Source organism: Megascapheus bottae, chromosome 8 (assembly GCF_031878675.1).
Source record: "Megascapheus bottae isolate mThoBot1 chromosome 8, mThoBot2.hap1, whole genome shotgun sequence".
NCBI classification, from domain to species: Eukaryota; Metazoa; Chordata; class Mammalia; order Rodentia; family Geomyidae; genus Megascapheus; species Megascapheus bottae.
Genome location: NC_143516.1, coordinates 14576894 through 14602778, shown reverse-complemented (window position 1 = coordinate 14602778; position 25885 = coordinate 14576894). Strand labels below are relative to the sequence as shown.

Here is a 25885-nt window from a genome sequence, read left to right as displayed (position 1 = left end):
AGCCTAGGCAAAAAGTGAGCCCCTTTTCAAGAACTAAAGCAAGCAACCATGGCTGTGTATGGGATATGGTTCAAATGGCAGAGCTCCTGCCCGGCATGCACAAGATCTCAAGTTCAAACTGTAGTACCACCCCATGAAAGAAAACATAGTGAATAAGATGACATTTGGATGTCAGACATGTGTGCTTACAGCAGCATTATTCACAATGCTCAAATGTCTATCAAGGGAAGGATGAGTAAATCAAATGTGGCATATCCGTATAATGCAATATCGGTTGGTAAGAAAACAGAATGAGGTGCTCACACCTGGTAGAGCAGGGAGCATGGAGGAACCATGAAAACATCACACTGAGCCAATGAGGCCAGTGATGGGGTTGATTGTACACACTGCCAGTCGATCTCATAAAGTGTTCCAAATAAGCAAATCCTTGGAGAAAGAAAATAGACTAATAGCTGTCAACAGTTGAGGGGATAGGGAATGGATTTAGCTGCTACGGGGCCTGAAGCTTCTTTGGGGCTGATGACAAAACATTTTGGGGGAAAACAAAAATTGGGGGGGTGTTGGAATTAGAGAGCCTTCTTACACATGACTATTTGTACACTAAGAATCCTAGAATCACACATTAGCGAAAGGAAGCTGGTGTAGTGAGGTGCAGCCCCTTTCAAGTTTTTCCTGTCGAATTTAAAATTTTGGCTCACCATTTTGTTTTTAGGTGACTCAGGCGGTCGCCAGACTGGGGATGGCACAGATTGCTCAGAAGGATCTTTTGGAGACAGTTCGTCTACGGGAACAAGTCACCACAAAGAAGTCTAAGCAAGAGTTGCCTCCTCCTCCTCCTCCAAAGAAGAGACAGATCCATGTGGATATGGAGGCTAAGAAAAAGTGAGGGCAGCAGAGTGTTGCTAAACCCAGCTCCACACATTGCAAATTCGTTCCTTATGTGCAGTTACTTTCTATCACTAACGAGTGAAACTCCTGAAGGTTGAGGTTTGCTTTGGATTTGCCTTGATATCTTGCTGAGCTCAGTGTCTGGGTTATAATAAGGCTTGATAATTACATACTGAACAAAAGGAGGCATTAGTGTAAGAATGCTTGTGCTTGGGTTTTTCTTTTATTGTCTAACCAAGGCTGTTTCTCATTATGTTTTACATAAATTCAAGGGATTCTTAAAGAAGTTTAAAAAATCATATGATTATTTTATTCATTGATTTCTTAATAAGATAGTTGGTTACTCTGTTCTACTCTTAACTGTAATGATAGATCTTATTGTGTTTGCTGTGGTTCTGGGTGACCATTTGGGGGACAGTCATTGGAAACACAAGCCGGTTAGATGTTTGCATTGTTCTTTCTTGAGCTAAGTAAAGTGACAGAGGAAAGAAATGCCAGGAGGTAATTTCTGAATCTTCATTCAGGTTTGATACAGTGAATGCAGAGCTGTTGAACTGGATTTTGAAGTTCAAGACTGCCATTCAGGACATAGAGATAAAAGAGTATAAGAAGATGCAAGACACTTCAGAAATGAAAAAGAAGTTGAAGGTAAAACATACAGCCAAAGTATTCTAGTGAATAAAATCTTTCATCATGTCAAGTTTCCTGAGATTGAATCTAAAAGCTTTCTGTGAAATGGATGTAGCGTAGGTAACTGCGTTAGAACATTGAAGTAAACATGGAATTCTTTCAGTCAAGCTTCATTCGAAACTTGTGTATAAAAAAGTGACCATGCCCCATCAACCACTGATGTTATACAGATGGGAATACTTGTTAATATGATCTGGTTATAATTTTTTATACTTTCTTATTCATTCATTTGTTCATTCACTTACTCAACTCATTCATTCATTCATTCATTCATTTTTTTTTTTTTTTATTTTTTTGCTAGTTCTGGGCTTGAGCTCAGGGCCTAAGCACTGTCCTTGGACTTTCTCAAGGCTAGAGCTCTACCACTTGAGCCTCAGCACCACTTCCAACTTTTTCTATGTATATGGTACCAAGGAATCGAACCCAGGTCTTCATGCATGCTAGTCAAGCCCTCTACCACTAGGCCAAACTCCCGGGTCTCATTCATTCATTTTGTGCCAGGACTGGGGCTTGAATTCAAGGCTTCACACTCTTATTTGGTTTATTTGCACAGATGGCACTCTACCACTTGAGCAGCACCCCCAATTCCCATTATTCTTTAAAAACTTCATTTTGGCTTACCTTAATCTGGTGACAAGCTCTGTGTTATTCCAGAGATTTTTGCCTTCTGAATACAACAATCTAGTGTTTTCAAATCTCAAACTCTACTCAATCTGTATTTTTTGGTTCTGATGAAGAAGACATGCAGTTTTAAAAATGAAATAACCTCAGCCCCATCGTAACTTTGGGTTTGACATCTGCAGATTCAACAACTTCAGATCAGAAATATTGGGTAAACAATTTCCAGAAAGTTCCAAAATACAAAACTTGAATCTGTCATGTCCCATATGCCACACTGAATCCATGAGAGGGCCATGATGTACAAGTAGCTTCTTCAGTAGCCTCTAATACACATGCTCCATCCTTCAGCTTTCCTTGTTTGAATGTCGGTTCTCCTGGTATCTTGGTCATATGAGTACCTGTGGTTTTGGGCCTAGGCTGTGATATCTGTACTGAACAAAGACAGACTTCATTCCTTGTCACTTTTCCCTGAGAAAATATGGTATGGCAATGATGGACATGTCATTGCTGTTGTCTTAGGTATTTTAAGTGACCTCAAAGTTCATTACAAGTCTGTAAGAAGATGCATGTAGGTTATAGGCTAACATGCGAGTATACTATTGCTTAGCAGGGCCTTAAATTTCTTCAATGGGAGAACAATGAACCAATACCCCAGACAGTTATCGAGAGACAAATGTATTAAAATCAAGAGCCATTCCTCAAGCATGAAGAGGTAGATACTTTGGGTCAGGTCCTACTGTGGATTGATGCTGTTTAACAATAGTGTGAAATGGGCTTGTGGTTGAAGTATTTATCCATTGGGTCCTGGACTTATAACAATACCCACAAATTAGACTGAGGCTTAAGAGATTTTTCTCTTGAACTCTAGCTCACCATATCCAGTTCTTTGGACTCAAACCAGTGTTTTTAAGGTGTGAAATATTCAGGCTGTATTTGTGAATAAATATCCTGGCTATACACTCTGAAATACCTAAAGATAATATGAGAGAGACACTGAACATAAATGTTTAAAATAACACAACTGAGAATTTAAGTTTGCAATGTTCTTATGTTGGGTGTTTATTTCCAGGGACTGAAGAAGGAGTGGATAGAGAGAAGCTCCCGCCTGGATGAAATGGACCAAACTGGACAAATTCTTCAGGAGCAAATGGGCAAAGGTGAGAACCTTAGTTCTGTTTTCTTCTAAAATTTGCAGATGTTGACACTTGCAGTTTGATATATCAGTTATGTGGCACTCTAGCTGTTGTCTTGCTAGAAAAGTATTTTTCAAAAAGTCAGTTTTAGACATTGGAGTCTTTTAGAGAGCAAAATCTTACATTGAAGCTGAGGAATAGAGAAACAGCAGATGGTACCTGTCACTCATGCCTGGAACCTTTACTCAGATAACTAAAACCAAAGAACTGAGTGAAGTTTGAAGCCATTGTGAACAGAAAAGTTTCCATCTCCAAAATAACCAGCACAAAGTTGGGCTGACAGCTTAGCTCAAGTGGTAAAACACTCACTATGGACAAGCAAGCCCCAGTCCTGACAAAAACAAAACAAAACAAAACTTAGATAACTGATTTTGACTTTTGATTTCTAATAGTTGAGAGTTCCATAGAAATGGAACATTTATAACCTCTAGAAGCAAAACAATTATTTTTTTTAAAGAAAGGCAGTTTTCCTTTTGAAGGATGCAAATTGTGATTTCATCATTAGTTGGCATTACTATAGCCAGCAGTGATGGCAAGATTTCAATTTTTAAAATTAATCTGAAGAGCTAGATGTTGGTGGGTCATACCTGTAAACTTAGCAAGTCAGAAGGCAGAGATCTGAGGCCTGTAGTTCAAAGCCAACCCAGGCAGAAAGACTCTTGTTTCCAATTAAGCATTCAGAATGCAGAAGTGGAGGTGTAGCTCTTGAGAGAACACCGGCTGTGAGTGAAAAGAGCTAAGCAAAATCAAAAGGACCTAAGTTCAAGCTCCGATACTGGCACAAAATAAGAGTATTGGCCTGAAGGTGCTATTTACCATAGCAAAGATATGGAACCAACCCAGATGCTCCTCAGGAGACGATTGGATCAAGAAGATATGGTGTTTATACACCATGGCATTCTATGCCGCCATCTTAAAGAATGACATTGCCCCATCTGTAAGGAAATGGAAAGACTTGGAAAAAATCATATTAAGCGAAGTAAGCCAGACCCAAAGGAACATAGGCTCAATGGTTTCCTTCATTAGTAATAATTAGTACACATCTAGGACTCTCCTAGCAGAGGATTACAATAGCTCAAAACCTAGATACATATAGGATCAAGCTAAATGAAAGTATCTCCAGGATATGGAAACAAGAGCTTTATATCTGTGATTGTTGTTCTTAATGTACTATGTTATTTCTCTTCTCTATTGTTGCCCTTTGGTTAATATCATATTGTTACTGTATCTGACTTTGTTACCTGGCATATTGTATATACGTTTATTTATTTATTTGAAATAGGAAAGGGAAGGGGGGAAAACAAGATAAGGGAAGGGGGTAGGGGAGGGAAATGGGGGCAAAAACATGAGAAGGGGTATCAGTGTGTGAGAAGTAATGTACCTTCTATCTGGCAATTATAACTGTAACCCCTCTATTAATTACAGAAAAAGAGTATTGGTTTGAAGGAACAACAGTGGTTGAAAAGACATTATCAATAACTAGTGAATGAATGAACTAATGAATTGAAATCTATTCAGTTGCCCCTGTAGAATAAGGACTTCTTACCATCTTTCTAGAATTATAGTGGCAATTTTCTACCTCAGAAATTTTATTTACTAGCTTAATTTCCTTCTTTGCTTAACATAAATGATCCTGACAAGGAAATGACAGTGAGTGATTCTACCTATTCTGCCTGTGTCCATGTAGAATTGAAATGACCCTGCCGGAGTCCAGCCTCTATCTCCATTGTTCAGATAGTTTGTCAAGAAAATGGTGAATTGTTTTCTCTGTGACCCCCATTAATAGAGGTGCCTGAACATGGATGTGTTGTGAATGTCCTGCCTTAGTCCGATTTTCTTTTATCTGCCTTCCCAGTAGGGGGCAGTTGACCCGAGCCGTGAGTTCAAATCACATGTGACGTGTTCATTTCTAATTTGTAGTGAAAGCAGACTATGACAAAAATTTTTCATGTTGTATTATCTTGTGAATCATAAGCAACTTTTTGTTTTCCCTGCCTTTTTTTTTCAGTTTGAGCTTATTACCCTCAGTCATGTGTGTTTACAAAGCAGAATTGTTTTCTTTCTCTCTCACTCAAATAAAGATACTAAGCCCATTCTTACAACAAATATTTTCTCCAAATAGGAAGATTCCATTGCTTCTGAAAGAATTTGATGGTATTTTTACTAAGAGAAGGTTTATGAAACGATCTATTCTCATATGAAAAGATCTGTTATCCTTTTATTTCTATCAAGGAGAAAATTTGAGAGTATTCAAATGTGTGAGACAAACATAATTCTATAATTTTTATAATAAAAATGTCATTTTTGCCACTCCTCATGTTGTGGTTACTGCTTTGGATGTTTTGTATTTATTTAGCTATGTATGTACATTGTACCTTGTAGGCCTGCTAATTTTTCTTGGGCCTGACTGCTGCTGTAGCATTTCTGTCTGTGGTTGCAAAAGTTATTCTTGTCATTTATTTAGCTATTTATATGACTATGGCTTTTCACCTCAGACTTACACTGTTGACCACTTTTAGTGCCAGATTTTTTTTTTTATTCTTAGGTAATCAGATACAACTTTTGATGTTTGAATTCCAGACAAAAATGAGGCAATTGTGTTCATTGTTGGCTTAGAGGATAAGATTACCGAGGGGAAAGGTGGCAGGATTTGAAAAGATGCGTGCTGATGTGCCTCCGTGTGTGTGTGTGTGTGTGTGTGTGTGTGTGTGTGTGTGTGTGTGTGTGTGTGTGTGTATGTTGTTACTGGGGCTACAATTTAGAGCCTCAAATTCTCACTTGGCTTCCTTGGTGCTCTTGCACTTGAGCCACACCTCTAGTTCAGCTTTTTTTCCTGCTTAATTGAAGATGAGTATCTTGGGCATTTTTTTTCCTCTGGGTGGCTTTGAATTGTCATCCTGTAGGTGTAAATCTCCTGAGTAGGAAGGATTACCGGGTTGAACCACTGGCTCCAGGCTTGATATTGCCTTTGGTGATGACCACAGCCGTGCTATTCCTTAACTGTAGTTTCAAGTCTTGCCTGCTTGGGTCAAGAAGTGAAAAGAAGCATCATTGTTTTGTGAATGAATCACTATAACGTTTTGTTGTGGTTGTTAAAAGGGAACTAGAGGAGTGACTAGTATGGGACCTTGGTGTGTGTGCGTGCGTGCACGTGCATGTGCATGTGTGCACATGTAGGTTTAAAATAACAGTTTTGTGCTTACTAGGGTCATAGAAAACTCCCAAGCCAGGACTCCACCCCTCTTATATTTGAGATCTTGCTTCCTATGTCAGTCTGGTATTTTATTCCTCCTAATCTTAGCCTCCTACGCATGTTAGGATGATGGGTATATACCTCTGGATTCACCTACAGATTGACCAACGGCCTTGCAGAGTTTTCTGCTTGGGCTGTCATTGAACTCTGGTTCTCCTCTTCTCACCGTCCCAGGTAGCTACGATTATAGGCATGAACCTCCATTGTTTGTTTGTTTTTTTTTAAGCATCATGTGCCTATACTGGAACATTTAGAAGAAATTCAAAGCAAGTGTGGTAGTACTATATGAAGTAGTTGCTTGTTTTACTTTACTTTATTTTATTTTTGTAGAAGGTCTTTCTACTGAGGAGATAAAAAGTGCTCTGGAGAAGGTATCCTCAGAGTGGAAGAACACATCTCCGCATCTGGATGACCTTGCAAGGAACATTCAACTTCAGGAGGATATAAATACTTACTTTCAGCAGATTGATGAGCTTGAGAAGATCGTAAAGATGAAGGAGGAGTGGTTAGAGCTCACTTCCTCTTCTGTGCCTCCCTATCAGTCCTTGCCACATGTGAAGGATTCCTGCCAGGTAAAGAGACAACCACCTGGACTGTGCAAGTGTTCTGAACTCAAATCTTGTATACAAAGAGGGTATGAGCTTCAAGTCGATTCTGACTCACATCTTCGCCGAGTCATGTGACTGTATTCTCTCTTCCCCAGAGGGAACTGACAGATCTCCTTGGCCTCTACCCTAAGATAGAAACAGTGCGTGCAAGCTGCTCAGCTCTGATGTCTCGGCCTTCTGTCCCAGATTTTGTCCAGGAGGGTTTTGATGGCTTCTTACGCTACTACCAAGCAGTGCAGAAGAAGATAGAGGATCATCGCCAGCAGCTGGAGCATGGTAAGCCCATTCCTTTGGCTTTTTTCTTGATAATTGCAGAATATTTTCTCGCAGTTTACTCGTCTAAAAATTGCCCTGATATTTAGACCTTTTGTGAATGTGTACATGTGTTTTGTGCCTGCTATACCAGGCCTGTGTTTCTTTTTGTTTTTCTTTTTATCTTTTAATGTATGGAGGGGTAACAGTTACATTCACCAATAGAAGGTGCACTATTTCTCACACATTGATACCCCTTCTCATGTTTTTGTTCCCATTTCCCTCCCCTTCCCCCCTCTCCTCATTTTTTCCCCTCCTATTTCAAATAAACAAGTAAACATCTATATAATATACCAGGTAACAAAGTGGGATACTGTAACAATATGAGTTTAGCCAAAGGGCAACATAAGAGAAGAGAGAAAAATATAATACATTAAGAATAATAGTCACTTTTAATTAAGCTCTTGTTTCCATCTTCTGTAGGTCCATTAATTTGGCCTCATCCTGTATGGCCTTATGTTTCTAGGGCTTGAGCTGTTGTAATCCTCTGCTAGGAGAGTTCTAGATTTGTACTAATTTTTACATGTGGGAAACCATTGAGCCTATATTCCTTTGGGTCTGGCTTTCTTCACTTAATATGATTTTTTTCCAAGTCTTTCCATTTCCTTACAAATGGTGCAATGTCGTTCCAGGCCTGTGTTTCTTGTGAGCGGTGTTTCATTGTGTTTGCCCAGTATAGTCCAAGTATCTACTGGCTTCATACTGTAAAATTATCGATTGCTTTCCAAAGCTTAAGAATTGTGTTAGTAGGATCTAATAATTATTTTTATTTTTTATTATTGTAAAGTTGATGTACACTGGGGTTATAGTTGGATAAGTCAGGTAAAGAGTGTATTTTTTTTCTTTTCTTTTCTTTTTTTTTTGCCAGTCCTGGGCTTGAGCTCAGGGCCTGAGCACTGTCCTTGGACTTTCTCAAGGCTAGAGCTCTACCACTTGAGCCTCAACACCACTTCTGGCTTTTTTCTATGTACGTGGTACTGAAAAATCGTACCCGAGTCTTCGTGTATGCTGGGCAAGCACTCTACCATTAGACCAAATTCCTGGCCAAGAGTGCATTTCCTAATGAACAATGTCACCCTTCTCTCATTCTCCCAGTTTTTATCTCTTGCCCCACCCACAAGTTGTATAATTCATTTTCCACACAGTGTGTAGTATCACGGTTGCATTTGTTCCCTCTCTGTCCCACCATTTCTTTGCTTCCCCTTACCTTCCTAAAGACAGATAAAAGAACAAAAGATAAAAGAAAAAGAATTCATAAAAGGAAAAAGAATACAAAAATAGTGACAAATAAAAAAACCCTTTTGTTTCTACTTCCTGGAGTTCCTTTCTTAAGTCTTATGTTATATAATCAAGTGCACATTGTGCCTGTATGTGCCTCCCCTACGAATATCCTGTGGTCTCACTCTGTGTGAATGCCTAGAGACCCGTACAATTTATGAAGTCCCACTGTGTGTGTGTATGTGTATATGCGTGTGTATATATACACCTATGTACACGTATCTATGTGTATATTCGTGAATACATATACACACATATACATGTGTGTATATATATATGTATATGTGTGTATATATATATATATATATATATATATATAATGCATCCAGTGTGTTTACTTGTAGATTTGTTTGTTCTTGTTTTTCTTTGCTTTTTATTGTTGGCACTGGGAATAAGACTCCAGGCTTCATATCTTCAAAGGTAGTACCCTTTTTTTTTTTTTTTTTGTGCCAGTCCTGGGCTTGAGCTCAGGGCCTGAGCACTGTCCTTGGACTTTCTCAAGGCTAGAGCTCTACCACTTGAGTCTCAGCACCACTTCTGGCTTTTTTCTATGTATGTGGTACTGAGGAATCGAACCTAGGTCTTTGTGCATGCAAGGCAAGCACTCTATCACTAGGCCAAACTCCTGGACTGGTAGTACTCTTATTTCTGAGCTGTACCTCTGCCTCCAGCTCTCAGGACAAAAAAATAAAGAGAAATAGTTGGTTCCTTTCTGGCATAGCAAAAGAATTCTTCCTAGTTTTTCTTTGCTCAGAGTGGTTAAGGTTTAAAAAAAAAAAAAAAGGAAAGGAAAGTTAACTCTTAACATGTGGAAAGCTAAGTCCTCAGGTTACATCATCATCATCATCATCATCATCATCATTATTATTATTATTATTGTTTTCCTGTTTAGCAAGTGTGGAAGTTGGAGCCTGTGCCGTGGTCTGCAGTGGTTTGGGTGATTCATCCTTAGCTGTGGTTCACGGATGATGTAGTGTGAGGACATAAAGAACGTATGTGTGTGCTTGGGAGGCGAATATGCCACGTGGCTTTTCATCTGGAAGGCCATTTGGGCCTTGCTGTTGTTGGTCATGGGAGTCTGTTGACAGGACTGAGAACTAACTGTCTGAGAAGACAGTGCCTTCTTCACCTTTGGTGTTTTTGCCGGAGTCTGCAGGCGGAAATCTAGGCTGATGGTTGTTTTCACCTCTTTGTCCTTCAAATGTAGCTCTCTTCCTTTTTGCACATGTGATTTTTGCACTGGGGGCAGAAATAGACACTGCTCCGGGTGCTGCCATGCCTGCCTCTCGGGTGATGTGTGGCCAGGCTCGGGACTCCCCTGCAGTGCCCCCTGCTCAGCAGCCACGTAGTCTTCATGCCTGAGCTGCGGTTGACGGGGCGAGGGATGAAGGTATATTGCTTCTCCTGTCTTCTTTGTGTGGCATCTGGGGAAGAGGCGGTTATGTGGCACAAAAGGAATATTGTTGTTCTGTCTTCAGAGAGACATGTCATTGTGATACAATGAAGAAAAATGATAGTGAGTTAGTTCATATTTCAAACATCAGCATCTGCAGGAATGAAGTCAGTGTCTGTCTCAGAAATGCCAATGGAATGACCTATTTAGTGAACTAACCGAGACTCTTTTTAATCTTAAACACAGTCGGTTTTTTTTTCCCCTGACTTATTACATATTGGAATTCAGTTATTAAATGCAGAAGATTAATAGTAGCCATTATAATACTACAATCCTGACATTGTTTTCTTAAGTTATCAATTTTGAATAAACAGATCTGAAGAGCCACCCTGGACATGCATATTTGGAAACATTGGAGATACTGAAAGACATGTTGGATGACTTAGAAAACAAAGCCCAGACACCTCTGCCTGTCCTTAATGATCTTACACAGCTGGAGGAGGCCCTGCAAGGAAAAAAGGTAATCTCTATGCTACAGCTCTGGGGCCACTTCAGATCTGTCTGTCTGTCTAGTGCTTGTCCTAGGGCTTGAATTCAGAGTCTGGGCATTGTTCCTGAGCTTCTTTTGCTCAAGGCTAGTGCTCTGGCACTTGAGAGCCACTTTGCCACTTTCTGCTTTTTTTGTGAGTAGTGTATTGAAGATAAGCATCTCATAGACTTTCCTGCTCAGGCTGTCTTGGAGTCATGATCCTCCGATGTCAGCCGCCTAAGTGGCTAGGATTACAGGCCTGAGCCACCGGTGCCTGGCCATTTCAGATTTATTTATGTTGTTATTTAAAGTGCCTACTGTTATTGTTTTATTATAAAGTGATGTACGAAGGGATTATAGTTATATATATTAGATAGTTTTCACTTCCCTCTCTCTCTCCCATTTTTTTCTTCTCATCCCCTACTTACAAGTTGTATACTTTATTTTCAACATAGTGCCTATTGAGTCCATCTGCTACATTTTTTTACACTTTGTCCCTCCATTCCTGTGTCTCCCTCCATTTTTGTGTCCCCCCCACCTTTGCCCTCTCTTCCCTCCCAAAGGCAGATAAATGAACAGACAAAAAAAATAAAACAAATCAAAAACAGCAACAAAGAAACAAACTCTTGTTTCTGTTTCCTGGAGTTTACTTCAATAAATATTATTTTATATGATCATTGATCATATATGATATTTTTCAGTGATTTTTTTTTTAATGAGGGAGACCACTTTTGGTTCAGAAATTTTGTTTCTTTTCTTTTTGGGACTAAGTTATTTAATCTGGAGATGTAAGCCTGCTAGACAAGTATCCTACCATTTGAGCTATGTTCCCAGAGCTTTGGTTTGTATTTTGTTTCTGAAATACTAACTTTGTCCGGGCTCACTTCAAACTTTTGGTCATCTTGCTTCAGCTTCTTGAGTAGCCAGGATTACAGGCCTGCGTCTCTGCATCTGCCTCAGAAATTTGTTACTTATCATTTGAAGGTGAATTGCTATAAGATCTTAGTGAAAGGAATACTTACTGTTTAAATAAAAGGACATATTTCTTATTATCATAAAATTCTCGACTGATTCATAGTGTGCTCAAATATCTCATAAAATGAGGAATAGTTGAACTCATACTTAAAAAAAATCTGTGTTGAATCAGAATGGTTCCTTGGTCCTATAGTTGAGTGTCTTAAGATTTTAAAGTATTTTATGAGATAACAAAGACCGACTCTTGACATTGCACACTTAGCCCACACTGGGTATGTGGTCCAGTGTTTTACAGTGGGGAGAATATATTATATAGCCCACACATAACTCATGAAGGGAAAGCTTTAACTTCTTTTAGTGTGCTTATTGCTTTATAATGCTTTTTTGACACAATGCCCTCCTGTTTTTTTTTAACTGTGTACAGCCCATATGATTATATATGTATAGACACATTGTACACATTTTAAATTGTTTGTATCTTTTCCTAGGCCCTTGATGAAATCCTTGAGAATCAGAAACCTATGTTATATAAACTTACAGAAGACACAAAGGCATTAGAGAAAAGTGTACTTCCTGATGTAGAAAAGACATGTAAAAAAGAACTCGATGATGCCCGAGGGAAATGGAACAAACTCAAGACCAAAGTTTCCAAAGATTTACATTTGCTTGAAGAAATTGCCTTGAAACTCAGAGCTTTTGAGGTAAATCCTGATGCTGCCAAGATACCAAGAATTTGCCTTTATTACAGGGTAGATGGTAATTTTCATGTAGGACTCAAATATCTGTGATTAAGTGTTCTGCATTCTTTCTAGTCCCACACTGATTTATGTGCTCAAGGTGGGATTATAACTTGCTCAAAGACACACTGTTTTTATGTAGGTAAGCTTATGAATTTTTTTTTTGCCTTGTAGAAGTGAGCTGGACTGGTAATATGAGAAAACAGTTAAAATAGAGCTTCAGCATAGAGGGTGATCTATGTGAAACACCGATTGGCAATTAGATTTGAGTGGCAACCATGTTGGGGATGGTACAAGTTGCCCAGTTAGTAGCAAATCTGGTTTTTAATGGTCCTTGATATTTGGAGTTAAAAATCAGAATGAGGTTAGTGACAGACTAGAAAGCCAAATAATTCAAGGCACATAGCAATTTAGAGGTCACATCTGAACAGCTGAATGGTTATGTTGAGGGCGAGAAGGAGCTGGTAAAGGTGAAGATGTGTAAGGAGGAAGTGGAGAAAGTTGTGGCCAGATACGACAGGATTTTCAAGTTCAGCTCTTTCTCTGGTTTTCCCAAAGGTTAGGCTGGAGGTTGAGGCTCCGATTCTCACAGTGCTGCTAGACATTGGTCTTTGCTCATTTTTCTCCTTTAGTCAGCAGCCGCTGTTGCTGCTGCTGCTCCTTCTCCTCCTCCTCCTCCTCTTCTCCTTTATCCTTTTCCCTTCCCCTTCCTCTTCCCCTTCCCCTTCCCCTCCTCCTCCGCCTCCTCCTCCTCCTCCTCCTCCTCCTCCTTTTCCTTTTCCTCCTCCCCCTGCTCCTTTTCCTTTTCCTCCTCCCCCTGCTCCTTTTCCTTCTCCTCCTTTTCCTCTTCCTCTTTCTCCTCCTCTTCTTCCTCCTCCTCCTCCTTTCTCTCTTCCTCCTGGTTTACTTCAATATAATACTTGTAGAACAGTGCCTGGCAAAGAGAAAATGCTAAATATTTCTCAGTAGGTAAAATTGGATTAGTAATAAATTTAGACAGATTGATTAACTCAAGTTCTAAGAGAATTTGGATGTAGGATATTGCTAGGAAGATAAAAAAGTAGAAATGAAATTTATGAATATTTTATGGTTTTAAAATGAAAGTCAAAAACTTGTGGTACGAGAAGGTTGCTCAGGTAGCACTGAGGGAACCCCATGAGTTTCAACATGTGGCCGCTCCTGAATTGGAAGGGAAGTCTTAACCCAGAAACCAATGGACAGTTGCAGTGTCTGATCACAGGGGAAGAAGATGCAGGGGTTTTGCGAGTGTTGGTTTTAAATAAGTTAATGTATGTGTCAGTGTTAGTCCTTGTCTTCCTTTCTCCATAACAGAACACATTTTTTCCACATAGTGTTACTGAAGTTCACAAAATGTCATAAAACCAAACGAAACCAGAATCCTACGGGCTTACACTACTATATTAATTCTGCCTCTACAGTTCTTTGTGTCTGTGGCTTGAGGCAGAAATCAGCAGCTTAAAAGCTGTGGACATTCCAACAGATGGGGGAGAAAGAAGATAAAATGCTAAGAATTTAGCTGTAATCAAGTGTCAGGAGCAGTTGTGTACCTTGCTTTCTCAGTCTTAAAGTCCAGAGTTACCAAGTTTTATATTTTCCCCATTCCCAGCTTAGGCAAGGTGTGGAGCAAGGGGCTTGTTTTGTCCATATTCCTTTGCTGAGATCTAGCTTCTAAATCCTGCTTTTAAGTTGGGATGGTCATTATAGAATTTTGGCCTTCTAAGTGAGACTATTCGTTAATTTGCAGTTACTGACAGTTAAGTGCCAATGAATCAGAACTTTAATCCTACTTATTTAGGGAGCTGAGACCAAGGGGATCTCTGTTCAAAGGCAGGAAAGTCGGAGAAATTCCCATCTCCAGTTAACCAGCAAAATGGTAGACTGGAGGCATGACTCAAGTGATAGAGCTCCAGTTGTGAGCAACCAAACAGACTAAGCCACAGTATCAGAAAAAAAAAAAACCCAAAACATTCTGATCTTGTGGAACATAGCCTCATCCTGTCTCTGATGTGCATCCAGTCTGGTTTGTAGATATGATTATTGACTGTTTCTGTGGGGGAGTCTCTGTTCAAATGTGACAGTACAACAAAACAAGATTGATATTAATACTTCTCCCTCTCTCTCCCCCCCTCTTTCCCCCTCCCCCTCCCCCTCCCCCTCTCCCTCTCCCTCTCCCTCTTTTGCCAGTCCTGGGCTTGAGTTCAGGGCCTGAGCACTGTCCTTAGACTTTCTCAAGGCTAGACCTCTACTACTTGAGCCACAGCACCACTTCCAGCTTTTTTCTGTGTGTTTGGTATGGAGGAATCGAACCTGGGTCTTTTTGCATGGTAGGCAAGCACTCTACCAACTAGGCCAAACTCCCGGTCCCACTACTTCTCTTTTATTTATTTATTTATTTAAGCATTTCATTTTTTTGTATTTTTATTGTAATTAGTAGAAGGATTACATTATATTTGCCAGATAAAAGGTGTATTACTTCCACTTCTCTTTTATAGAAGAGAAGACAGAAATTAGTTTCCCCAAACCCCATTGTCAGTCAGGTGCTGAAATTGACCTTCAACTCCTATTCTTTCCTTTTTTTGGTCACAAAGGTCTCTTTCAGAAGTCAGCAGGATTTCTATACAGGAGATAATTGGGCTTTTCAGATTCCTTTAGGTTGCTTTTGTCCCTGTTGGGACAGAAAATTGATTCTACATGGCACATCTGGGTTTTTTCTTTTCTTTCCTCTTCCTGTTTCCTCATGTTAAACTGCAAGAGGTAGAGAAGGAAGAGTTGTGGGTGCCTTGCCTTTGCCCCCTGGAGACTTTGTGTTGTGTCTAGATGGGGGAATGGAGGAAGGAAGGTGACTGGTAGCTTAAAACCTCCCATCACTTGCCAGCCAGGGGCAGAAAAGACTGTTTATGTTAGTCCAGACTGATTGTGATTAAAAATCCTTCTTGGAATATAATGGAAAGTCTCATTAATTTGGAAATCTTCATAGTGAAACTATCAGTTTTTCTCTTTCAAAACTAGATATAATGAATTCCCCGTTTCTATAGTAATAGTTTATTTTTTCTTCCTCCCTCCCTCTTCTGCTCCCTCTCTCCCTCCCTCTCCTGCTTTCCCCCCCCTCCTCCATTCTCTCCTCCTCCTTTTCCTCCTTCTCCTTCTCCTTCTCCTTCTCCTTCTCCTCCTTCTCCTTCTCTCCTCCCCTCCCCTCCCCTCCCCTCCTTCCCTCCCTCCCTCCTGTCCTTCTAGAATGCTGGATTACTATATACCCTGAGTGTCACAGTTGAAAGAGCATGCATATGTATGTAGTTCAATAATATTCACATCACTCTTGGCTTGGCTTGTATTAAGGTATTCTCATATAACATAAGAAGGCAGAAAATGAAATAGATTCTAGTATATGTAGATTCTTCTTATATGATGAAATGTAAGGCATTATTTGTGGTGAAACACTCAAGCAAGCCCTATCACTGGATTCAGTTTTTGATTGAAAAAATTTAAACACAGGACCACAAATAAACACCTGAATAGCCAATGGGAACCAATTTTGCAAGTAAGAAAATGTTAGCAGGAATAGCTGATAGGAAAGTGGAAAGGCTAAAATTTTTTAAAATAATTTTTTATTGTAATTAATAAAAGGGTTACATGATATTTGCCAGATAGAAGGTGCATTAATTCACATACATTGATACCCTTTCACATGTCTTGGTACCCATCACCCTCCTCCCACCCCCCACCCACCCCCCATCTTGGTTTTCCCCCCTTCCCTATCAAATTTCAAATAACCAAATACAAATAAATTCAATATATCAGATAACAAAGTGAGATACTGTAACAATATGAGATACCGAAGAGACAGCAAAGGAGATGAGAGATAACATAGTACATTAAGGACAACAATCATTCATTATATGACTTTTGTTTCAGTATCCTGGAGGTCCTTTCAATTAGCTTCATACTATATGGCCTTATATATCAAGGTTTTGCTCTATTGCAGATCTCTGCTAGTAGAGCCCAAGGTTTCTACTGATTATGACAAATGAGGGAAACCATTGAGCCTAAGTTCCTTTGAGTCTGGCTTACTTCACTTAATATGGTTTTTTCTAAGTCTTTCCATTTCCTAACAAATGGGTCAATGTCATTTTTTCTGACAGCAGCATAGAATTCCATTGTGTACAAATACCACAACTTGTTGATCCACTCATCAACTGAGGGACATCTAGGTTGGTTCCACATCGTTGCTATGGTGAATAATGCTGCAATGAACAGTTTTGTGTTAGTGGATTTAGTATGCCCTAGATTTTGGATGGTTGGGTAAATGCCAAGTAGTGGAATTGCTGGGTCATAGGGGAATTCTATGTTTAGCCTTTTGAGGCACTGCCATACTGCTTTCCATAGTGGTTGAACGAGTTTGCACTCCCACCAACAGTGTAGTAGTGATCGAAAGGCTAAAATTTCAAATTATATTGTTGGCTTTGTGGTTGGTCTATTCTTAATTATTATTGTCAACATACCAAGGCAAAGTTTAATATTTATAGTTATTAACTCCTGAATTTATTATAGCAGCCCATTAATTTATGTTAGGAAAAGAATTTTTTCATATATTTTTTTATTGTAATTAATAGAAGGGTTACATTATATTCACCAGACAGAAGGTGCATTACTTCACAAACATTGATACCCTTTCTCATGTCTTGGTCTCTATTTCCTCACACCCACCCTTCCCTTCCCTATCCTATTTCAAATAACCAAATAAACATATATACAATATATCAGACAACAAGGTAAATTACTGTAACCATATGAGATAACCAAGGGATAGCAAAAGAGATGAGAGATAATGGAACTCTGCCTGGGCACCATCCCTGAGCTCTACAACTCAAGGCTACCACCCTACCCCTGGGCCTGGACATTGTCCCTGATTTCTTCAGCCCAAGTCTACTGCCCTACCCTTGAACTAGTCCACACTTCCTGTTTTTCTAGCGGTCCTTTTGTGCTCCAGCAGGCTTTGAACTGTGATCCTCAGATCTCAGCCTCCTGAGTAGCCAGGATTACAGGCGTGAGCCACTGTGTCCAGCTTTATTTTGATTTTTTTACGTCACTGTTTTTACATGGCCACATTTCTGAAAGTTTCTTTCCCTATTAAATATTTGCTTTCTCATTTGTCATTGGATCCAGGATCACACATAGGAAGTAGGTGTTGGTATATATTGGGTGAAAAAAATACAACTATATAGTATATGATTTAGAGTTTTCAGATGAAAAGAAAAGCTATGTATGTACATGTGATCTTGTAAAAGAATATTTCTCAAAATGAATTCCAGAAAAGGAAAACGAGTTTGTGTGTGTGTGTGTGTGTGTGTGTGTGTGTGTGTGTGTGTGACTGCTTTTGTTTTCTTTATTTCTTGTCTTCATTTGTCTGCTTTGGGTAAGGAAGGGTCATAGAAATGGAGTGACAAAAGGTGAATAAATGCAACAGTGATACTTTTCACTATATTGAAAATGAATTATACAACTTGTGGGTGTGGATGAGAAGGAAAACCGGGGAGAATATGAGGGAGGGGTTGACATTGTGTAAAAAAAAATGTACTCTTTATCTGACTTATGTAACTCTTCTGTACATCACTTTTACAATAACAATACATGAATTTTTTTAAAAAGCACTCAATATTAAGACTAAAAACAACCTATAAATTTCTTTCATTTAAAAAACATTTCCTGTTATTTATTTATTTGTTTTCCTGCTTCCAGGAGCTAACTGAAGAAGAAAAATTGTTTTCCATTATAAAAGAGCAAAATCGGATTATACCCAGGAAAATATTTTTTCCCCTCTGCTCTGAATTTGTAGTCATCAGCATTGCAATTTAAGTAAAAGAGCACAGGTCACTGAAGTGTTTTAAACTTTAGACAATGATCACAAAGCTTGTCTGTCATCTTGGGAGAATTTTCATCCCGAATCTAAGATGAGAGGTTTATAAAGAGAAAGTAAATGAACATGATGTTATCAGAGTTTGCAGAGTTGCCTCTTCTTCAGTAGCCGTGGATGGGGAGAGATGTGGGTTGAATGTCATCGAGTAATATCCCCCTCTGCTTTTGTGTTCCATTTAGGCTGATTCAGAAGTCATTGAGAAGTGGACGCAAGGCGTGAAAGACTTCTTAATGAAAGAGCAGGCTGCCCAAGGGGACCCCACAGATGTCCAGCGGGAGCTTGACCAATGTGCTGTGAGTTCTCTCTAGAGCCTGATGGAATAAATGACATTTTCTTTATTATTTGCTATTATTAAAGTGGGAAGACTATGACATGGTCTTGAACCTTAGATAAAATATCTTTCATCATAAAACCATTGTAGCTTTATAGCTAATAAAAGAATGGCAGATTTTCATTATTTTTATCATTGGCCTTGGTTATAGAATTTATGACATGAGAACAAGACTTATTTTAGTGTCTTAGGTGCTGCTGTTTTGTATTATAATGTCATCTTAGCGTAATCTAATCCTTACCAATTGTGTATTGCTTATAGTGTACCACATGGTGAGGTTTAGGAGAAACATACTTAACTAATGAAATTTGCCAGTAATACTGCATGCAATTTATGCTTTGGGAAATCATCAGGCTTCTCGAAGTTAATTAAAAGCAGTGTTTCCCACTGAGAGTCAAGTATTTCCAGGCTAATTTAGCAGATGGCTATATGAAGTACCCAGCTGAAATGAATTTAAGGCACGGTTTTTCTTAAGTAGCTGAAAGTTGTGACTCTAAGAAGTCTGTTCTGATAAAATTTGCAGGGTCTATGATTATGTCATTCACTTATATAGGAATAAATGTAGCCTGGCTTACCTTATGTTTTTAGGCCTTTGCTAATGAAATAGAAACAGTTGAATCATCTCTGAGAAACATGAAAGAAATAGAAAGTAACCTTCGAAGCTGTCCAATTTCTGGAATCAAAACTTGGGTGCAGACAAGACTAGTTAACTACCAAAGCCAATTGGAGAAATTTAGCAAGGAGGTGAGTTCATCAAATTAGTCATCTGTTCTTTCTGGGATGTGGAGATGCTGGTGTCTCTTCACCAACAAGTCTGATTTTTATGACCTGTCCAGTAGAATAACTGTAGCATGTGTGGAAATTTGGAGCAAGAACCTGCCTTTTCTTTTTCAATCAAGAGTAAGTACTAATTTTCTAATTTGTCTCAGAACTTATTCTTTCTTTTTGCTTTCAATGTAACATATATTTATAACATTTATCACACTTGAGTATGTCATTTTATCTTGTACATTAGTGATTTATTTATCCAGCACATACTTACTAATCAATTGATGATTCATATGTTTTAATTAGCACCAACTGTTATGCATCATTGGCGAAAAGCAATGGATAGAGAGAATCTTCCTCTTAAGGGGCTGGTGTTCTCTTAGGCAGGTAATAATGAATGCTAGCAGGTGGAATAGCCAGGAGTTAGGATTAGGTGGATTATTTCAAATAAGTTGGTAAAGAGTTACTTCCTCAAACTATCTCAGTTTCAGAATAGAGAACTGAGCAAATGAAGGCCTAACAATTTAGGCCTGGGAAATGCATCATAAAGCCGGGTGTATGTGTGCCCACACACACACACACACACACACACACACACACTTGATGTTTACCATAAAGAATAAAGGTATTATAACTGGAGTACAGGGAAAAGAGTCAGCAGGTTGGAAAATGGGAATATTTGAAGGTAGACTGAAAATGGCTTACACATGGTATCCTTAGAGGGAAGGGACTTGGGATTTTATTTCAAGTGTGATGACAAGTTGAAGGTTTTGTGCAAAGGTTTGATAGCGCCATTTGATAGATATGTTAAGGTCAGTCTGGCTTTTGTGGGTAATTTGCTTTGAGAAGGCCAGGATGAAAGGATGGACAATACTCATGAATGATTACACTCTCCAGGAGAGAGGATAGATACAGCTTTTTGGACTGGAATGTTGTGCTGGAGGTCAGGAGAAATACTAGGTTAGAGTAGACCTTGAAAATAGGAATAGCGTGTAGAGGGATTGAATGTGTGATAGAAGGAAAGAGATGAATGGTCAAGGGCAGTTGAGGAGTCTTGTAAAGCTTTCACTGTACATGAGTTGTGGTACTTTTACTGGAATAGGGGAGGCCAAGGTGCAGGTGAAATGGTGCTTTTCATGGAGCCAACAGGGTTACGTGTGAGAAACTTTTAGAAAGACAAGTGGTGTGTTTTCGACTTTTAATGTTTTAGGCCTTGGAGATTCAAGAGTGCTAAGAAGGAAAGGTCAGGACAGTGTGAGGTCCCAGAGGCAGCACTCCATGTTGAGAATTGCTCAAGCCCCCAGAACTGAAAGTTAAGTTTAACTCTGACAACATGGAAGCTTTTATTGACCTGGAGGAAAATGAGTTCCTGGTGTGGTGAGGAAGGGAGGGATATTAGAGACTGTTGAGGGGATGGGAAGTGACAACTGCGAGATGTTGCTCATCTACTAAGGTAGGTGGTGGAGATGGAGGATTCAAACAGACTTTTTTGTTGTTGTTGTTACTTTAAACAATGAAAGAGATTATTGGATTCTAATGCTGAAGAAAGCGATCTCAGTTTGAAAATACTGAGTTAGAATATAGTAGAAAGAAATAGAAAGTGCCAGAATGCACTAGAGGGGAAAGCAACTGTATTGGCACTGGGAATTGGGCGTGGCTTCAGTTGCTTTAGTGCAATGATAGCATTCTGTGTAGCTGAGTGAGCCACATAGGGTTGAAAAACAGGCGAAAAAAGTAGTAGAATGAATGCACTCTCTCTACAGGCCATCATGTAAATAGTTCATGTCTTCAGAAAAACACCTTTTTAAAATTATTATTTTTCTACCTGTCCTGGGCCTTGAACACAGGGCCTGAGCACTGTCCTTGGGCTTTCTCAAGGCTAGAGCTCTTACCACTTGAGCCACAGCACCGTTTCTGGCTTTTTCTGTGTATATGTGGTACCAAGGAATCGAACCTGTGTCTTCATGCATGCTAGGCAAGCACTCTACCATTAGGCCAAACTCCCGGCCTCAGAAAAAGCCTTTTTGGCTAATGCTTACATGCAAAAGACTTATATTTCTATCACTTAATGTTTTCCTTTGCTTTCGTTGCTTTATTCCAATTTCACTATTTTGGACATGCTCAGATGTGAAAAGGAGCTGAAGTAATGATTCCAGGGAACAGATACATACCTGTTCTTAGAGTTTTCAAGCTGTAAATGTTTTATCACACTTGCTTTTTTTCTTAGTTTTGAAGGTGTTCTTTGTGCCGGAAGTTGCAAACATCACAATGTCACCCCGAATATTATATAGTATATTTCTCCCAAGAATAAGGATGGTCTCTACCAAACCACAATACCATTATCAAACTTGAGAAATTGCCTTTTTGGTATTATCATCTAATATGTAGCCAGATTTGTAATTATGCTTATGTTCTATACTATCCCAGCATGTGTTCAAATTGGCTGGTGTTTCTAAGGAGTAAAATAGTATTATTTGGAAGTGGCAGAGAAGAAGGCGATCTGTCCATGCATCTTCCCCCTCTCCCTCCCAACTTTTCTCTCTTCTCCCCTCCCTGTCCACCAATCCAGCCACCTATGACAACATAGAATTTATTGAGAATCACTTTGTATTCAACATATGGGAATAAATGTATGGAAAGAAACTAAGCATACTTAGTAAGAAGGCAAACACGTGTTGCATGTTATGTGAGCAGTTACTTAGATCAGTTCCAGAAGATTCTGTTTCATTGACTGGTAAAGATGTTGACATTTTCTAAGAAGAAAAACATCAACATATGCTAGAGAGAAGTTCTGTGTTTATTTTGGGGGACTGTAGTTCTGTTGGAGAGAGAGAACAGGAGAACTGCTGTTCCTTCACCCTCATTCCTGGTTCTCTTCGGGACTGTCGTCACCATCAGGTCTATAGCCATTCCAGCCCTGGCTAGGGCACCTCTCCATCCCCTTTCATCTGAGCAGGAGGTTGAAGAAGGCATGGGCGGGTGGGGTCATTCCTGTGCTACTGTGTCTTCTCACAGTGGAAGTTGGTTAGAGCAAGAAGTTGAAAATATTTCCAGATTTCTTTGAAGCAGCCAGTGGTACATTAGGCATTTCTGCTGAATGTACTTCCATGCTGCTTTCTAATGTAATGTGAGTGTGTGTGTGTGTGTGTGTGTGTGTGTGTGTGTGTGTATCTGGAGTAGTTGTATCTGGAGTAGTACATTATTTTGTAGCATCTTATCGACAGCCTTCAAACGAATTCCTCCTCCCACCTTGCTTTTTAAAAGTGAAATATTTATGGGAATCCTGTTGAAAAGGGGGAAATAAATGCACATTTTGAACTTTCCTGGTTTTAAAAACATAATAAACAGCATTATGTGTATGTTCTTATTGCTGCATTCTTATTTCTATATCTGGAATTACTCTGTCAAAGTTACACATTCTCAGAATTAAAAAAAAAAGTTATTTCCAGATGAGGTGCCTCCTATAAATGAGGGATAGAATTCTACTTAGGACACTTTCAGTAATCTATAAAAACGTTATCTGGCTATTCGAACATCAGACGCTGTGTGGGACCTCATTACAGTGGCTTTAAATATGAAAACCTAGAGGCTGACGTTGCAGGTGTTCCAGCGGGTTTATGTGAGGGAATGGCTCTTTCCTTCTAGATTGCTGTTCAGAAGAACAGGTTGAGTGAAAGTCAGGAAAAAGCAGTGAACCTGAAGAAAGACTTGGCTGAGATGCAGGAGTGGATGAGCCAGGCGGAGGAGGAGTATCTGGAGCGGGACTTTGAGTACAAGTCGCCGGAAGAGCTTGAGGGTGCTGTGGAGGAAATGAAGGTGAGCCTGAGCTAACTCTTCAACCTGCTGTGTACCTTCTCTTCTTCTCCTTGGAAGGAACCCCATGTCCATATCATCTCACACATCCACCCCGCTCTGCGTAGCCTGGGTGGCCTGCAGTCGCCTCCCGAGAGATGGCATTGATACTGCCCCACAATGCCCAGCAATGTTCTGGGCTTTGTGTTTGCAAACATTTTGGGAAGGATTCCCTCTGTAGGTGAAGTGACTTTGCTGTCAGTTGATGTCCCTCCTGACTTGTGCAGGTGGTCAGGGCATGCACGGGCTCATGGGAGCCCTGACTGTCCTGGAGCAGCAGAGAAGAGTGGTATGGGGAGGCACACGTGAGGATGTCACTGTACTCATGGGACAGACTTCCTGTAAACTTGCATTCCCGAGTCAATAATCTTGAACCCTGTCCCATTTTATATTAGGTAGAAGAACTGGGCTCCTGTCCTAAAAGGTAGCTATTGTCTTAAAGGCTGTTTGTTTAAATACGATTAAACAACAAGACAATGCACTTTTATGTACTTCTGTATTTATGTATGTATCTATTTATCTATTTATGTATGTATGTATCTATTTATCTTTTTGGTGCTGGTCCTGGGGCTTGAACTCAGGGCCTGGGCACTGTCTCCGAGCTTCTTTTGCTTAAGGTTAGTGCTCTACCACTTGAGCCACAGTTCCAGTTCCACCTTTCCAGTATTTAATTGGAGATCAGAGTCTCACAGACTTTCCTGTCCAGGCTGGCTTTGAACTACAGTCCTCAGATCTCAGCCTTCCGAGTAGCTAAGATTATAGGCATGAGCCACTGGTACCCAGCTCACACCAGGAAATTCTAATTTTATACCATTCCTTTTTTCTTTTTAAGTCATTATAGTTGAGAGTACAGACAAATGAGATTAAAATCTTGATTGGGATACCTGTTTATTTTTTTGTATTTTTATTGTAATTCATAGAGGGGTTCCAGTTATATTCGCCAGATAAAAGGTACATTACTTCACACACATTGATACCCCTTCTCATGTTTTTGTCCCCATTTCCTCCCCCCATCTTGTTTTCCCCTCTTTCCTTTCCTATTTTAAATAAACAAATGTATATATAATATACCAGATTACAAGGTAAGATACTGTAACAATATGAGAAATAACATAGTACACTAAGAAGTACAATCACACATTATATAGCTCTTGTTTCCATATCCTGGAGGTCCTTTTATTTAGCCTCATCCTATATGGCCTTATATATCTTAAACCTATTTTTTTTTTAATTTTCCAAACAGCCATAAGGAATGCAAAAGCAAAACTCCGCTCTGTTACTCTTCTCCCACCCTGAGGAAGCTGAACTCCATTAAGCAGGAGGGAAAGCTTCCAGGGCCAGGCAAGGCTGCTTAAGGTTGACTTGCGTGCTGGGAGTGTGATCATGCTGCTGTACACTGCGTGGTCAGGAAGCAGTTATTTCAGCAGCTGACCGGTCCAGTGTGATAGCATCTACTCTGATGTAATGCCATTATTAGGAGAAGAGATGCACCTGTGTGCTAAGAAGAAAAAAGTGTTTACATCATTTGTAGCGCCTTTCAAAGGACAATTCTACCACAGTGCCTCAACAATGGAGTCCCTATATTATTTGTGAAGATTCATTTCAGATCATATGTTAGTGGAAATGAATTCACCATGTTTTTTTTATATGAGACCCCGATTATGAAACCATTTTATATAAGTAAACACAATTTAGGATGCATTTAAATTAGAGAATATTTACATTAAATTTAGATAACTTGGATGGCAACTGGTGTCATTAAATGAAAATGCCTGTGGAGACTATGTACATTGAAAAAGAGAAAAGTAACAATTTAGTTACCAAGCATGGTAGAATATACTTGTAATCTTAGCACTTGGGAGACTGAAGCAGAACGATTTTTACGTCATGAATTTGAGGCCAGTATGTGCTGTATAGTGAGACCTTGACTCAGAACAAATAAGCAAACCAGTCAAGAGTGCTAGTGATTAATTAATATTCCAGTTAGAAAATTCAAGTCTTACAGATGTTTCAGTTTGGGCTTAGTAATTATTTTTTAAAAAATTGGTTATAGAGAAACATCTTTTAATTTCTGTCTTTCCTGAAACAGAGAGCTAAAGAGGATGTGTTGCAAAAGGAGGTGAGAGTGAAAATTCTTAAGGACAATATCAAGTTATTAGCTGCCAAGGCGCCCTCTGGTGGCCAGGAGCTGACGTCTGAGCTGAACATCGTGCTGGAGAATTACCAACTTCTTTGTAATAGAATTCGAGGAAAGTGCCATACACTGGAGGTATGTCCCCTCCCCCCATATCTTGAGAAAAAACTTAATTTTTTAAAAAATCCAAAAATGATTTCCTAAGGAAAACATTGTAAGGGAATAAAATAGGTTGATTCTTGTTTTGTTAGGAAAAAAACAGATCAAAAGAGATCTAGATCTGTCTTGAATCCTCAGAAGGTTACTTAGCAAGTCTCTGAATGTGTTAGACGTTGATGTTGTATATGTGGATTGAGGTTTTCCTTACAGATGATCAGGAAGGTCCCAG

The 25885-nt window shown here is 39.4% G+C and overlaps 1 protein-coding gene across 1 annotated transcript in view; it reads left to right on the top strand.

Moving 5' to 3' along the window:
- Utrn (utrophin) overlaps positions 1-25885 on the top strand; it is a 402939-nt gene that overhangs the window by 112840 nt on the left and 264214 nt on the right. Inside the window, exons 16-26 of the mRNA XM_090338004.1 lie at positions 713-882; positions 1413-1536; positions 3269-3356; positions 6976-7217; positions 7349-7529; positions 10611-10756; positions 12229-12441; positions 18592-18705; positions 19332-19487; positions 23157-23327; positions 25453-25632. Of these exons, the coding sequence (XP_090194130.1) occupies positions 713-882; positions 1413-1536; positions 3269-3356; positions 6976-7217; positions 7349-7529; positions 10611-10756; positions 12229-12441; positions 18592-18705; positions 19332-19487; positions 23157-23327; positions 25453-25632 (1785 nt within the window). The remainder of the gene's footprint in view (positions 1-712; positions 883-1412; positions 1537-3268; positions 3357-6975; positions 7218-7348; positions 7530-10610; positions 10757-12228; positions 12442-18591; positions 18706-19331; positions 19488-23156; positions 23328-25452; positions 25633-25885) is intronic.